Raw genomic sequence first — 16,363 nt, 5'->3', positions numbered from 1 at the left:
GTCCATATAGATGACCATCCAACCTTCGTCTATCATGTCAGAGAAGATATCATTCATCATTGCTTGGAACGTAGTGGGGGCGTTGCATAGACCGAAGAACATGACCGTTGGTTCGAAGAGTCCTCTTGAGGTTTTAAACGCCACTTTCCATCTATCTGGACCGTGAATTCTGACATTGTTATATCCTGCACAGACATCCATTTTGGTGAAGATTGTTGCACCTTTTAACTTGTCGATAAGGTCGGGGATATGTGGGAGTGGATATGCGTCCTTGACGGTTGCATCGTTAAGCCTTCTGTAGTCTTGGCAAGGGCGGAGGGATCCATCTTTCTTTCCTACGAAGAAGAAAGGAGATGCTTGTGGAGATTGAGATGGTACAATAGTTCCTTTTGCCAGATGTTCGTCTACGAATTCGTTCATTGCCTTTTCTTCTGGTGCAGACAATGGATAGATTTTGCAGGAACGCGGTTCGAAATCAGGTTTCAGTTTTATCTTGTGATCAAAGGGTCGAGACGGTGGTAAGGTATCCATGGCTGCCTTGTCGAAGACGTCTTTGTACATATGAAAGACCTCGGGCACAAGTTCTTCGAACGTCTTTGGCTTTTCCTTTGCATATGCTTCTTGTGCCAATTGTTGAGCGACATTAGCAGCCTTTCATACAGGAAGAGGAGTGAACATGAATCGAGGGGAATTGGGGATTTTGGAGATTCTGTTCGTTCGGGATAGGAAGGAGAATGTGGTGGGGATGTGTTCTTGTGTAAGTGGTGAGTCGAAATCGATTTTCTCGTACATTCCCACGAATGCTTCTCCTTTGACGTAAGCGATAAGTACTTCGTCATCTTGTAGTTCTTCTATTATTTCTTTTTGATCTTCTTCTTCTTCCTCTTCGGGTAGAAGTTCCGGTTGTTCCTCGGGAATGTCGTCCGAGGATATGTATGCTTCTTCATCTTCTATTTCTTCTATTCTTGGCTGCATAGAAGCATGTTTGTTTCTGTCAGAGATAAGGGTTTGAATCATGATTGGGTCTTCTTCTAGCGAGATTTCGCTTTTAGCCCAATCTATTGTTGGATTTTCATTTTTGAGCCATGGAAGTCCGAGGATGATGTCTTCTCCTCCGAGGGAGGTGATAAGGAAGGTGGCGAACATAGTTCGGCCCCCTGCTGAGAAGAACAGATTGCAGGCCTTATTAATAGTTCCTGCTTTGTTCTTCGTTCCATCCACGTTCCGGACTTTGATTTGTGAAGAGAGATTGTGAGTTGAGAAATTGTTCTTTCGTACGTATTTCCAGTCAATGAATGTTCCAGCGGCACCCGAGTCAATTAGGGCGGCTGCTTCGGCGGTTTTATCGGACTTGCAGGATTCGATCGAAATAGGAATGCGCATAGAATTTGAATCGCCTACAGAAGATACAATGAGTCCGATAGATGTACTAGGGGTTTCCGACGCCGGTCCGGTCTCCCCATTTAGAAATCCTTCTTAGAAGAAGAAGGTGCTTTCGACGCTTTCCAAGCTTTCCAAGCAAGGAACTCCTGATATTCTGCGTCTTGATCGTCTTGTTCGATCTTAGTCTCACGGACTGGTCGTCCGGCCGGCTTCTGCCAACCAGGGGCGGATTCTCTGTGGTTAGGGCAATCCTTCATAAGCCCTTTCTTTCCGCACTTGAAGCAGAGTCCTAATTTGCGACGCCTGTCTTGTTCAGATCTGGAGAGTCGTGCATTGCGAACAGTAGTTGTTTCTTCTTCTTCGTCGATGTCGATCTTATCTATTTCCATCGCGTATGGGTCGTTCTTCTTTGAGAAGCCTCCTGAAGAGTTCATGAGAAGTCTTCTGGATTCGTACTCTCTGGTGGCGTCAATCCAGTCCTTGATGGTGTTGGGCATCTTTTCTCTCATGAGAATTGCTTCTTGGACTTCCTTTCTAAGTCCTTGTCTGAAACACGTTGTTTTGACATCTGAATCTGTGCATCGGGCTTCTGCCGAGATTTGCTTAAAGTAAGCGATGTACGCCAATATTGTGGAAGTTTGCTTTGCTTTCATCATTACGTTGACGGCGGTCAGGGTGTCGTTCTTAGGATAGAACACGTTCTTGAATTCAGCAATGAATTCGTCCCATTTCCCCATTGGGGTGGCTGTGTCGTGTTTCCTGTTGATCCATCTGACAGCCCATTGTTGAGCGTGTCCTTTAGTCATAAACGACGTTGCAAATGCGATGCATTTTTCGTGATTGTCGTACACGTCCTTGTTTATGGTGATATAGGTGGATACAGTCGTCCACCAGGCTTTCGCCTGTTTCTGTGATCCGTCAAAGTTTGCCGGTCTGTTCAAGTTTAGTTCTCCCATTTTCTTTCTGGGTGTCGGTTCTACTGGAGTCTGAGGTGGTGGTGGTGGTGGGTTCGATGGACCTGGTTGGTCTGGTCCGTATCCGTCTATGTATTCGTTGTTATCCGGTTGGATGGGTGAACCTGGTTCAGAGAAGTGTTCGTCTTTGTGTTCAGACTCCGAGGAGTACTGTCGTTGATCGCGATAAGCCACGATGTATCGTGACGACTACTAAGGTAGCGTCGTCTTGTAATAGAGCTTAACCTTTTGTTACGCTGAAGTATAACGCAGGCAAAACAATAGTCAATAAGACCAAAGGTCTGTCGATACGTTCAAGACAACAGTCTTAAGAACGCCCAAAGTAAAGTCAAGGCTAAGTACCGAAGAGGTAACTTAGAATCAAGTCAGATGTTCAGAGGAAAACCAGCGTAGGTTAAGCTGAAGAATCAGCGTCACCTAGCCAGGGTTTATATAGTATAGAGGGTACAGGGTATGACGTAATAATAGGTATGTATCAGTAAGCACATGCGTAAGCAATGAGGCGTCTGAGTAATACCGAACTAAATATAGCATGATAAGGGACATGCGTAGTAAGTGTGTATCAAGGGAAAAAGAAGCAAGATAAGCACAGCCGTAACACCAGTCGTATATTCCGTTTCTCGATCGTTTTATTTTTCGTTTCCATCCTACGTACTATAAAGTTACGAGCTGGTCCATACGAGCATCTCAGTTCTGACTACAGACTGAGATGTGAGTACCCGTTATTTCACAGACGCGATACAATCAGTTAACAAGTCTCTAGTATTGTTTTAACTAGGTACATGACTTATAATAAAGAGTTCTGACTACAGACTGAGATTATTGTTCTAACTAGTGTCCCTCCCGTCTGCTCGTACCTGTAACTCACTACAGGTTATGAGCCCTGCCATGGCCACAGATATCTCGCTCCCCGGTACCACCTCATCCCTATTCAACATCTCCAAACTTGCCGAAGATGGCTCGAATTGGATTACCTATAAGGAACGAACATTGATGGCAATTGGTGCTCAAGGTTTGATGTGTTATGTTGATGGTCGTGCAGATAAACCTAAGGTCTTCGCAACTAACCCTACGACGGGTCTAGTACAGAAGCCCGACAGTACGAGCCCCACTCAGACAGACTTGGACGACCTAGATAAAAGGATCAATGAGTTCTATCAAAAGGATTTGCTGGTCAAGCAGCAAATTTTTAGCATGATAACAGATCGTCTGCTGCTTTCCGTTCAGAAGCTCAATACAGCCTCGCTGATCTGGGCAGAGATCTGTCAGATTCATGAAGGTAAAATGGAGCTAGTACAGATTGACCTACGTCGTTGTCTGCAGGAGATGAGGTGCAATGAAGCTGGGGATGTCAAGGCCCACTTCACTGAACTCTTGAGGTTGAGAGAGTCACTTGCTGGCATGGGCTCAGTGCTCGATGATTGAGACTTCCATGCCATTGTACAAGGCTCCCTTCCCGAGTCGTATTGCCCCCTCCTATCATCAGTAAATGCTGCTGCTAAGATAATGAAGAAGCCCCTCACCCCCAACAAGCTCATCAGCATTGTGACGGAGGAGTATGAGCATCGCCAGCTCACAGACCGTCACCCGACGAAGAAGGGAGGAAATGCCGCACTGGCAGCCAAGGGCGGTCAGTCTATGAAGTCCCGCACCTCAGGTGCAGCGAATGGAGTGAACACAGATGTTACCTGCCTCAACTGCGATTGAAAAGGCCACTATAAGGTGGACTGCTGGAGACCGGGTGGTGGAAAGGAAGGTCAGGGTCCGCAACAGAAACAAGGCAAAGGTGGACGTACCCAGAAGCAGAACACCAGACTTGGCTGGCATAGCAAAAGGGTTGAAGGTACCTGTTGATCGCCGTGGAGCCATCATGGACTCTGGCGCTACCTCGCATTTCTGTCCTGATTGATCAAAATTTACCAACTTTGTCGATATAGCCCCCCAGGATGTTCACACTGCAGACGGTTCCACGCTCAGTGCGATTGGTCGCAGAGATGTGAGCATAGACTTACCTCTGGGTGATAAATGGATGAACATTACCTTGAAGAACGCCCTATATGCCCCTACCATGGCATTCACACTCATATCCACCAACCGCATAGCTGCTGCAGGCCTGGTCGTACTTTTTGAGGGCCACATGTGCAAAATTCTATTGCAAGGCCCCAAGCGCAAGGTAATCACCGAAATTCCCCAAGTAGAAGGGCTCTATAGCATTGCAGCTCGAAAGCACTATGCACACACAGCAAGGACGAAACTCACAGTCTCTCAACTTCACCATGTCCTCGGCCATATTTCCCAGACGGCTGTGCAACAGTTAGTCAAGAAGGGACTCGTTGAAGGACTGGAACTCGACCCTACCTCGTCACCTGAGTTCTGTGATGCATGCATGAAGGCGAAGTCAAGCAAACGCCCATTCCCGAGCGAAGCAAAGAATAGAGCGCTCAGCTATGCAGAGCTCATGCATATGGATCTCTGGGGCCCGGCCCAGACCACCAGTCTAGGTGGGATGAGCTACTATATCAGTTTCACGGATGATTTTTCCTGTGAAACGAGGGTCCATTTCCTTAAGGCAAAGAGTGAAGCGCTAGAAGCTTTCAAGGACGCACCTGGCTCATCAAAATCCAGGCGTCCGGTTGTGGAAGATCCGTTCGGATTGTGGCGGAGAGTACCTTAGCGAGGAGTCCGACAAGTACCTGTGGGAGCAAGGAATCGCACGTCAGTTAACTGTGCATGATTTGCCTCAGCAGAACGGAGTTGCTGAATGCTTAAACCGTACCTTGGTTGAACTTGCCCATGCCATGCTGCTCGCGAAGGACCTACCCAAGTTCCTATGGGCCAAGGCTATAAGCTATGCGACCTGGTTGAAGAATCGCCTGCTGTCGAAGGCCATCCCCAGTCATACGCCCTATGAGTTGATCCATAACAGTAAGCCCAACCTATCCAATGCCCATGAGTTAGGTTCCGCTGTCTATGTCCATCAGGAGCACACAGGCAAGCTGGAGGCCAGAGCGGAGGAGGCTCTGTTCGTGGGTATTGACACTGAGTCTAAAGGTTTCAGAGTGTACTGGCCAGCGAAGTGACACATTTCAGTCGAGTGAAACATTATGTTTGCGCCGGTAGCTGAGGTTGTCGGAGAGGATATACTGGATGAGGGGGAGTCCGTCAATGCCGATTCTAATGCAAGAACGAACAAGAATGCACCTGCAAATAGCATCCAGACTACCTCTCCTTCCCCATCCCAGCCACCTTCTACCCCGCCCAGACAGCAACACCAACATCCTGAGACCCCACTCACACCACAGATGACCCGAGTACACCCGCCTCCAGGATACTTTGCTGCCCTCAACAAGGGAGAGAGAGCAACATTAGCCGCCGAAATCTTCAAACTGGAGGACTCAGCGGAGGAGCAGGAAGAGGTTACTCACCAGTACGCCCTAGCGGCTGTCCAACCCGAGCTGGCAAGAGGCAGTCGACTATGAGATCAGTCAGCTGGAAAAGCTTGGAACATGGGAAGTGGTTGACTCACTGTGTGGCGCTAACATAATCCCATGTCATTTTGCCCTGGCTACCAAGCGAGGACCAGACGGAGAGAAGTTGAAGCTGCGCGCCCGTCTCATGGCGAACGGACAGCATCAGCAGTATGGCGTCGACTACTTCGACACATTCACACCTACCTCCAACATGACGACCATCTGGACCATGCTAATGATGGTGGCTCAGCGCGACTGGGAGATACACCAGGTAGACATCAAAAGTGCATACCTATATGCGGATGTCCAAGAAGAGATTTATATGAGGGCGCCACCTGGGTACTTGAAGGAGGGAGAGAAGGGAAAGGTGCTGCGGTTGAAGAGAAGCTTGCCAGGATTGAAGCAAGCAGGGTTTGAATGGGCAGAAGAACTGGCCGGCGTTTTCCTGAAGATTGGGTTCAGTCACTTGAAGGTAGATCAAGCTGTTTATTTTAAACGCACCTCGCAGGAACACATGGTTGTGACCATGTCCGTCGACGACATGGCCATCACTTCTAGCCATACTTCCCACATTCAGCGGTTCAAGTCGCAACTACGCGAGTTCTTTGAAATCTCTGACTAAGGCGAGCTGAGTTGGCTTCTGGGTTTGAAAGTCACCTGCAACTGCGTCACACAAACCATTAGCCTGTCCCAGAAGGCATATATCGACACAGTCCTAGAGTGCTTCAACTTGACTGATGCAAAGAGCACTCAGACACCTATGGATGCTGGCACTATCCTATCTGCTGACCAGTCTCCCTCTACTCATGCCGAACTGCAAGCCATGGCTGACGTCCCATACAAGTGCACCATCAGTTCTCTTATGTATGCCGCTACCAGCACTTGCCCAGATATTTCCTTTGCAGTCGCCACCCTGTCCCAATTTATGTGCAACCCTGGAAAGGTGTACTGGGAAGCAGCAAAGCACATCATGCGCTACCTAAAAGGCACAGTGGATTATGAACTCACCCTTGGCTCCACAGATGGAGGTCTTGAGGCATTCGTTGACGTGGACTGGGCATCCCAGCCCCATTGCCATTCGATGTTGGGTTACATCGTATTGCTGAATGGAGGTCCCGTCGCTTGGAGTGCATGTAAGCAACAATCAGGCCACCATTGCCCTCGCATTGAACGGAAAATTCCAGTCCTGCACTAAGCACATAGCCATTTGGTACCATTTCATCCGCACCCACATCAAGGACGGCACCTTCCAATTGTTCTACTGCCCCAGCGAAGACAATGTGGCGGACACGTTCACTAAAGGTTTACCTTGCCCCCGTCTACAGAAGCTCAGAGCTCAAATGAGCCTGGATTGTGCTCGAGGGGGAGTGTTGGACTCCGAATGATCCGAATGATGAGTTGAGCTGTCTGAAGGATCCGAGATCTCAGTGCGAGCGCAATAAAAGGAGTGATGGACGAACAACACTTTGACGTCAGTTCATACCAGTCGTATATTCCATTTCTCAATTATTTTATTTTTCGTTTCCATCCTACATACTATAAAGTTATGAGCTGGTCCATATGAGCATCTCAGTTCTGACTACAGACTGAGATGTGAGTACCCGTTATTTTACAGATGCGATACAATCAGTTAATGAGTCTCTAGTATTGTTTTAACTAGGTACATGACTTGTAATAAAGAGTTCTGACTACAGACTGAGATTATTGTTTTAACTAGTGTCCCTCCCATCCGCTCGTACCTGTAACTCACTACAGAACCCACACCATCACACCTGTGAGAGCTCATGCCACTAGGAGCTTGCATTTTCTAGACTGACGACAATGCTTGAGTAGCGAGTCCAGAGGGCGGTAGGAGCTACAAGGTCGAAAGAGAGGGAATGAAGTTAACACCTCAGGCAGCAGTTCTCAGAGGCAAAAGGTAGGCTTTCAGGCCAGGTTCCTATGTTATGGGAAACTGGCCTGAGAGGCCCTCATCCTCCCAATGCTAATTTTAGCATGCATTCTAAAAATATCTGTGCACCTCATTGTCCTCCTTCCAGGATGCCCAGGTGCCTCCTCAGTGCTCACCAGTTTGAATCTTGCCTTCCAGGATCCTTTCTCTATCAGTGTTACATGCATCTGCTCCAGGTGCTCTCGAGCCTCATGTGGTTCGAGGTCTTTCTTACATCGGTGCAAATCCTCCCGTCCTTCTGAGTCGTAGAGTCACTGGAGGCAATGCCTTGTAAGTTATTCTTTCCCTTAAATTTTGTCTCTCATATACATAATACACCTACAACATTGGAAACCTCTACCATGGCTCCACAATCCCAGACTCGTGTGGCCCAGCTGACAATGTCTGGATTAGGTGCCCAGTTTGTCAGCCCATGAAAACCAAGAGACAAGTGCAAGACTCAAACATTAGTCGAACTCCCAGGTCAGAGGGAAAAGCAGTAAAAACTGGTGGCAAAGTTGGAATCTCTTCTCTCAGGAAAACACGATCCAGCTGAAATGTCTGCAAGAGACTTGTATGATACACTTCCCACTCCTCCCTTACCCGAAGAGCAGATGTCTGCTGATGCTGCCGAAGACTTGTTCCCCTTCCATGATGATAATGGGCCTTCAGACATTGACCCTCAAGGCCCTTTGCCATCACCAAACGCCTCCCAATTCACCCCAAACCACCATCTTCTGCCGGACATTGCTGCTGCACGTTTATATGATAACTGGAAAGCCCTTGTACCCACACTCGTTGATGTTCATCTTGACTACATGTCGAGGACCATGGGTAAACCTCTCGATTCAGCCCCATCGATTATGTATGCATGTTGCTCACAGAAATGCGCACTTAGGTGGACACCTATGATCTGCTTATTTTTTGATCATAAGTATTCCAAACCACATCCTGAATGTACCTCAAACACTAAAATCATTTAAAGACTTCATCTCCATTGATGTTATGAGTTGCAGATGTGCTACTCCAGCTCAAGTTCTTGTTTCTCGTGGATTATTCCCGACTGCTCCATCCCAGCCCCACATGTCAGTGTCTATCAACCTGCTTGCTTTCTATTGATCTCTCTTTGAGCGTTCATGTGACGCCGTCAATGCCCTTGCCTCCACACTTCACACACACTACAGTTGGGGACAAGCAAAATCGACAAGTATGGTTAACCTTTCCACAGCCTTCTGAAACACCTGTATAACGACATGCTAAGCATAATTAGACTATTTACAGATGTACAAAGTACGATTCAAGCTGCCGATCACGATGTTGTGGTCACTCAGACCCCAAAATTTGGCTGGTACCTCAAACTAGTGCCTAAAATCTCGAAAAATAGTGCAATCGACTCCATTTTCAAGCCTGAGTCTGACCCTGGGGTCAAAAATGAGGAATATCTAGAGTTTGGTCCCCCCAAAAATTAATAAAGTTGCACTACTCACCCATCTGAGTCTGCTCATGGCACACTCGAAAAGACCCAGGCGAAATACTCAGTTGTCGAACCAAGACAATTCTGAACACAAAGTCCGAGTCAATGCCTTGAAGCCCACTGTTCAAAGGCACAAGAAGAACTTGCGAAACCAACCTCAACTAACAAGGTTTTTCAACAAGTCAACCCTGGCACCTGCCCGAGATGCAATGGCAGGACCAGCAAACATAGCCAGACATGTGTTGCCCATGGTGACTGCGCCAGTACGCCAAACAACATTATCCATGCTGCAACCAGAATGGCAGCAGTATTCAAGTTCATTGACGATCCCACGTGCCTGCTCGTCATCCGTTCTATTGGATCAGGCATCATCAAATGATGAACTGGAGCCCACAGAGATTATGGACTCGGATGAGTCAGCTGAGGAGGTGGAAGATGTTGATGATGAAACTTGGGAAGACGAGCTGATGCTTTCAGCAGGAGGGGACATAATGAAATTTTGTGATTGGAGCGAGATGTGTGAAAACATCAAATCAGGCCTAAAGAAGAACAGCAAGAGCTTATTGCTGGTGCACATCAATAAACTCACCATACTCTCAAATTTTGCAACTCTATGCATCAAGGGATGCTCGCGGATACAAGCTAGCATTGGGATTGCTCGGCAATGGCATAAAGGCGAAGGAATTCACTTCACACGGAAAGTGCAAGCACTTGTTCGGCATTACCAGATATTTGCACAGCTGCCCATGGAGAAGCGAGGTGGCAAGGCTAATGCCCACTCTTGGCTTCATGATGAAGCTGTACAGGCATGCACCTGATCTTGGTTGACTGCACAGAAGGTTGGCAGTGTCACTCCAAAGAAGTTGCAGCATGCCCTCACTTCGGCAATTTTTCCGGACCTTGGCATTCACCCAAAGCAGCCACTTAGTGTGCACACAGCTCAATGCTGGCTTCTCAAGCTTGGATGGAGGCGCATGATGGTCCGAAAAGGGGTGTACATGGATGGTCATGAGAGGGATGATGTAGTGAAGTACCGCAGAGAGGTCTTCTTACCTCTGATGGCACAGTACGAGGCCCAGATGGTTCAGTATGAAGGGCCTGAGTTGAAAAAGGTTGAACCACATCTAAAGCCTGGAGAAAAAAGGATTATTGCACAGTTTCATGATGAATGTTGTTTTCACGCCAATGATCAATCCAATACTGCATGGTAATGTACACCCCATCAGCTCGAATACTCATATTAACTTACAATGTTGAATCAAAGGTTGCGGTCTGGTGAACAGCCCCTTCGCAAGAAAGGTCGAGGATGACTAATCCATGTTTCTGATTTCATCAATGAAGAAGATGGCTGACTTATTCTACAAGGTCAAGATGGTGAATTGGTTTGAGATGCATGCAAAATTATCTATCCAGGGTCAAATGGTGATCCTTGGTGGGACAGTGCCCAGTTCCTCGAGCAGGTCAAAAATGCAATTGATATATTCACGCTCGCACACCCAGGCTGCCAGGCACTTTTTGTATTTGATCAGTCATCAGCTCATGCCTTGCTCCCTCCCAATTCATTGAAAGCATTCAAAATGAACAAATCAGATAGAGGCAAACAACAAAAGCAGCACGACACGGTGATACCAATGAACAACCCCAATATTTCCGTCCGTGGCAAAGTCCAGAAAATGACAAATGAAGATGGCACCCCCAAAGGTCTCCACTCTGTCCTTACCGAGCGAGGATTTGATGTCAGACAGTTGAAAGCTAAATGTTTACCTGTCTGTCCTTTCGAGAGCAAGGGTTGTTGCATGGCTCGTCTTCTTTCACAGCAAGACGACTTTGCAAACCAGGAGTCAATGCTCGAGACCATGATCAAGAAGACAGGCCACCTATGTATCTTTTTACCAAAGTTACATTGTGAGTTGAATCCCATTGAAATGGTGAGTGGCCTGTCAAAGGTGGATTCAGATGCTGAGTTTGTTGATAGTACTGGGGCTGGTGCAAGTATCAATACCAAGAAACACCAAAAAACAGTTTTGGTGAAGCCAAGAAAGCAGCCGAGCATTTTCTCGATGCTTTCCCATTAGAGGTCTTTCGTCGTTTCATCAATCACTCGTGGCGTTTTATGAGTGCCTACTGAAAGGGTTTGACTGGGGAAGCTGCAGCTTGGGCAGTGTGAAAGCAGAAACAACACCACTCGGTGTCTCAAACTGCCATGGATTCAATTATGGCTGTTCTTAACTAAGATTCATACTATTATTTTTGCGCTCCCAGTGTCTATCAAATAAAGATTTACCCCAAAAATTTGGCCATACCCAAAAAACACGTGGGAAAATTCAGTTCAAGGCATTTTTGAATGTCTTTCGACCCGTAGAATCGATATCTGAAGGCTGTTTTGTGCCAAAAAATTTCCTTTGTCCGCTATGAAAGTTGTCGATTTTGCCTGTCCCCAACTGTACCTCCGTAGAGGTTTTCGAATAATGAACAGCAAGGTATGTCAGTTCAAGCTTGATTGCCTCATATCTAATACAGCGTAGGGTGAAGTAATTCAAGAACATTTTAGGCGAAGTCTCGGCCAAGCCATTCTATGGTTTGACATGCTACAGGTAGAGCTTGAACGCCAACTAGAACACACTGTTCAAGCCTGTCAAGACAATCTAGAGGCTTCCTGAGAGGCTCCCGAGCATCCCAAGCATCCCATATCAGCTGTGCCTGATGTACCAGTCGTTCCACATGAGCGCTGTGCCACGATACTTAATCAGCAATGTCCTGCCTGTTTTGAAGGAGTCGTGTTTGGCCGAAAGCTGGAAGAGGGCGGCAATATTCACGTGGCTACAGATGGGAACTTCCACCATCGACATCAGCGTTCGGCAGGTGATTCACCCCATTTTTATGACCCTTCTTACTTCTTGCTGAAGGCACAGGTTGATACAATTGGCCATCATATTGATCAGAGTCGTAAGTCTGCACCAAAGCCACATGCACCGCTTGTGCACCATGAGGCTATTGATCTATGCGAGAACTCATATAAGGCCGCTAATGGAAAGAAGCAAAAAGCCACCATGGACAGCTTCGACGACACCGGAGTTATGGCTTTGATATGCTGCCATGACATTCCCCTCTTTTTTGCCAACATCGACACTCCAGGCGAGCAGCAGAAGTATGCTGTTGCCCTTATTGATCATCTTTTTACCCTATTACCTCAAAGTGCTACAGTCGTCACTCTGTATGATGTCGGATGTGTTCTTTCACGATCATTGAATCAGGCGAGTCATTTCAATGATTCTTTGAACCCCATTGCTGATTCATTTCAGTATAATATACTTCCTGAAACTGTAACAAAGCGCTTGCGATTCGCAACAATGGCTATGCATGCCTATGGGCATGAGTGGTCATGCCAGCTTGTATACAACCCACAAATATGTGAAGGCCTTGGCCTTTCAGATGGAGAAGGCACCGAGAGGCTGTGGTCGAGGTTCATCCGCTTGATAGGTATCCAGCGCTCTTCATCTGTACGTGTCCTTAAATTTTGCTTCATCTCTACTGATATTCAAATGAATGTAGAGACAGTATCGGTTGTGGCTAATTGACCGCCAAGCTGCCGCCATAGGCCTTGAAATGCGCGCAGACCTTGGGGATTGGATCCGACATCAACTCAAATGTGGAATTGATGAGCAAGGGATGACTGCACAGAAGACCCTGAATGGATGCAACACCACAATTGAAGACTTACGACATCAGTGGGATTTGCAGCGACAGTCTCAATTGTCCATCTGTGCTTGTGTGTTCAATTTCCTTTACCTTGCCCAGGAGCCTCCTGAGCATCTCTGACTATGTTCTACAGATGCACCTGCTCGACTCGAGAAAGAGCTAGACACTGTGCTCTCCTTACAGGGTGACCTCGATGTCTCCGACAAGGCACTTCAAGCAACAAGCGAGGTGATTTTAAAGGGAGATGTATCCCAAACTATGCTCGATGCCATCAAGAGCCTTGAATGAAGTCACCAACGTCTCATGGACAAAGTTGATGTACTATATGCTTCCCTTAACATTAACGACAAATTCCCCAAACTTGAAGGAATCAACATTGAATTTGTTCAGACACTTCTCTTGGCACGAGACCTCAAGATCAACATTCGGAAGCATGCAATTGGGAGTTTCTTTGAGTGGGACAAACTCAATTGTGCTGTTGGTGGCTCACAACAAGCATTAGGTAGGAGGTTAGACTTGCACTATGATATGTGTTAATGCTGTCCAGGCACGAAACTTCACCAGCAGACTCGTAAGGCCATTTTGAAGCGGCAACCAGCCTTGCTGGCCGCACTATGTAAATTCAATGTGTACTGTGAGCGCCTCGAAGACCTATATGAATCAGGTTGTGGTATTCCCCTTCCTACACCTCTCCCAACCAAGCTGAATGAGCTACGTGATGATCAAAGTTTGATGGAGGACATTTGGATTGCACCTTCAGTGGGGGAGGTTACTCATTGGCTGGATGATCAGGATGTCCATGATGGTATATGTGCTATGTTAAAGCATGATAGATGCATCAAGGAGAAACAACATCTTGGGTTAGAGGCTGATAACCTTTGCAGGTGGTTTGGTGATGAGCTCGCTGCAATAGAACTCGCTCTGCAGTTGCCTCAAAGTACGTATTCTGTCTGTCTGCTTACATCTGTCTTGTGTTAATTCCTTCACAGACATCAGATTTTCCATTCTACTATGCCAATGGCAAGAGCATCTTGGACATCTTCAAATTTGTTGGTCCAACCCGCTTGCCTCATTGTTACAGTTTGAGTCCCAAGAAAAACATGATAAGTCATTAGCGATGAGGCTCTCAGGTGCCACCCAAGCAATTGCTCTTCGCTGGATTCCTGAAACCTCAATATCATGCACTACTCCTCTGGAGGATGACGAGGATCCGGAGATCATCCCTGCTTCTAACGATGTTCCACCCAAGCAAATTGCACTTGTCGACGTCATGGACATTGATACCCCTGACAGCGAAGATGAAGAAGACATCAATATACAGACTGAACATCACGCTGTCATCACCTGGCATCCGCCAAAGGTAAGCGGATTTTTCATTCGCAGATTTGACAATATCTTCATTATTTATTTGGCAAGTTGTCATTGACTCAGTACCACTGATGAATAACACTACTGTCATTGTTCCTGGAACCATCGCAACCAGAACTTGTCCCGCTCACAATGGATTCCTGCATCAGATTTTCGAACCTAAGGACATCAAGATCCTCGCATCATGTACCGCATTCCTGAATGATGCACTCGTTAATGGCTGTGCAGCACTCATCTATTCTGAGTCTCTGGAAGTTTTTTCTACTGTAGAGCAATATGCAATCATGTCCACACACGACCTCCCTGTCATATCCTGTACCTCCAGATCCGGAATTCTGGAACCCCACTACTAAAGTCCGGTCCTCCGTCCTGTTATTTCGCCCGGTGCTCCGCTCTCATCTCTGGACTCACCCCTATCTCCTTTTAGAATAGTTATTGCTCTGGTTACCAATTATGTCCTTTTCCACTATGCTTACTGATCCGTCCATTCTTACTTCATTTCCGACTTCACTGCTTTGATCCATTATACTTACTAATAGACTTTCCACATGCTTCGTACATAGCCCTTACCTTTGCTGACTGATTTACTTACATGATACCTACAGTATATAAACTCTTGTAATACTCTGGAACTCCTCAGTTCGAATATCATCTTAGTTCTGCTCATTCCTGCAATCTCCGGACTTGAGTCTCATCTCTTGTCCACCTCCGAGTCTTAGGGGTTAAACCTTAGGACTAATTCTCTGGCTCTACCTTAGGGTAGTCTAACCTCTGTTCTGTTTCTACTCCGGACTTCCATAGTAGCCTTGCTCCGCTCCCACATAGTCTTCCGGAGTTCTGCCAAACTCCACTGAGATTTGTCCTCCGGAACTCCCCGGACTTCCATCGGACTTCCCCTCTGCCCCTCGGAAATTAAGGGCATGTACTTGGGTAAGGGGCACAGCGCACGAGCTGAAGCCAAAGCCCTTTGAGTAACCTCCCCCTTGAGCATGACCTTAACACTCCCCTGCATTTGGTACAATGCATCAGATGACATCCTTTGGCGGAACATGTCATGGACCTGCTATTGGGCCAAGGATGTGTGGATCTTACCAGTTCATAGACCCTCGAACGCTGGTCATTGGGTACTGTGCATTGTGCACCTCGAGAGCAAGGAGCTCCACCTCTTCAATAGCTTTGCAGAGCAACAACCTTGGGAGAGGGATATCAAAGTGAGTACCATATACCTCTTTCGTTGTTCATTAAGACCAAATACATCTAGGACATCATGAAAATGATCTTTCGACTTTTCGAGCTCGCTTGACAGTGCAGACACACATTCAAAGTCAACTTTGACTTTGACAGTTGGGTTGCATGTCCACTGATAGTAAGTGTCGTCAATCAGATGAGTATCTTTGTCCTTATTTTATCTCAGACAACAGCTGTTCAGACTAATGGATATGATTGTGGTGTATGGGTGCTTGCAATGATTGCAGCAACATTGCGTGGATGTCACTGTATGGCTCTGAAGGAAGATGATATGTCTTTGTTTCGTCACTACCTACGCACACTTGTGTAAGGACAGTATGTCCTTTATGCACTGACCTAGCTTCAAAATAAAGATGCTCGAACTCACCACATGTTCAGTGCAGCCATGTGACTCACTGATGCGAAGAGCTCAATTCTTTGCATCTGAGTTACAGGGATACATCCCTCTTTAGCCTTCTCCATTTCTTACCATCATCCTACCTTGTGCTCTCCTTCCACGATACCCGTTTCCTCACCGATATCTCTTTCATTCCACATGCTCTTCAACTCGTTTCAGATTAGTACAACTCTCTCACACATATATAAATTGCCCATGTACTCTCACTTTCGATAGCAGAATCCCAGATGCTGATTCCCCGCTCCAAGCTCAACCGGAAGCCTCACAGACACTCTCTGTCCTATATGTTTTGTTATACATCTCAATTACCTTTGCACTCGTCTCTCTTCCGCTTCGTTTCATTACATTTCCCCTTTGAACTCACTAATAGCCTTACACTTGTACTATCGATTCCTGTATTCTAAGTGTGTAGCTAAATGT

At 46.8% G+C, this 16,363-nt stretch overlaps 4 protein-coding genes across 4 annotated transcripts; all 4 read left to right on the top strand.

Moving 5' to 3' along the window:
- Positions 1-8,485: 8,485 nt before the first annotated feature.
- EDB91DRAFT_1024513 (uncharacterized protein) lies at positions 8,486-8,689 on the top strand (the record flags this gene model as incomplete). Its single annotated transcript, XM_041312616.1, has 1 exon — positions 8,486-8,689. A coding segment is annotated over one exon (204 nt), but the record flags the coding sequence as incomplete, so codon positions are not given.
- Positions 8,690-10,416: 1,727 nt separating this feature from the next.
- On the top strand, positions 10,417-14,651 carry EDB91DRAFT_1236330 (uncharacterized protein; the record flags this gene model as incomplete). Its single annotated transcript, XM_041321441.1, has 8 exons — positions 10,417-10,443; positions 11,958-12,305; positions 12,534-12,731; positions 12,784-12,959; positions 13,221-13,432; positions 13,478-13,867; positions 13,920-14,290; positions 14,448-14,651. 8 exons carry the CDS (start codon positions 10,417-10,419, stop codon positions 14,649-14,651), a joined length of 1,926 nt encoding a protein of 641 aa, XP_041179378.1.
- Positions 14,652-15,287: 636 nt separating this feature from the next.
- EDB91DRAFT_1049851 (uncharacterized protein) lies at positions 15,288-15,569 on the top strand (the record flags this gene model as incomplete). The annotated part of the gene is made up of 1 exon (XM_041313494.1): positions 15,288-15,569. One exon carries the CDS (start codon positions 15,288-15,290, stop codon positions 15,567-15,569), a length of 282 nt encoding a protein of 93 aa, XP_041179377.1.
- A 113-nt stretch (positions 15,570-15,682) lies between these two features.
- Positions 15,683-15,856, top strand: EDB91DRAFT_1049892 (uncharacterized protein; the record flags this gene model as incomplete). The annotated part of the gene is made up of 1 exon (XM_041313497.1): positions 15,683-15,856. One exon carries the CDS (start codon positions 15,683-15,685, stop codon positions 15,854-15,856), a length of 174 nt encoding a protein of 57 aa, XP_041179376.1.
- Between the last annotated feature and the right edge of the window lie 507 nt (positions 15,857-16,363).

This window comes from Suillus paluster (genome assembly GCF_016628075.1).
Source record: "Suillus paluster strain FC165 chromosome Unknown EDB91scaffold_14, whole genome shotgun sequence".
Classification (NCBI taxonomy): domain Eukaryota; kingdom Fungi; phylum Basidiomycota; class Agaricomycetes; order Boletales; family Suillaceae; genus Suillus; species Suillus paluster.
The sequence above is the reverse complement of the archived record's forward strand: the minus strand, read 5'-3'. Positions and strand labels throughout refer to the sequence as shown.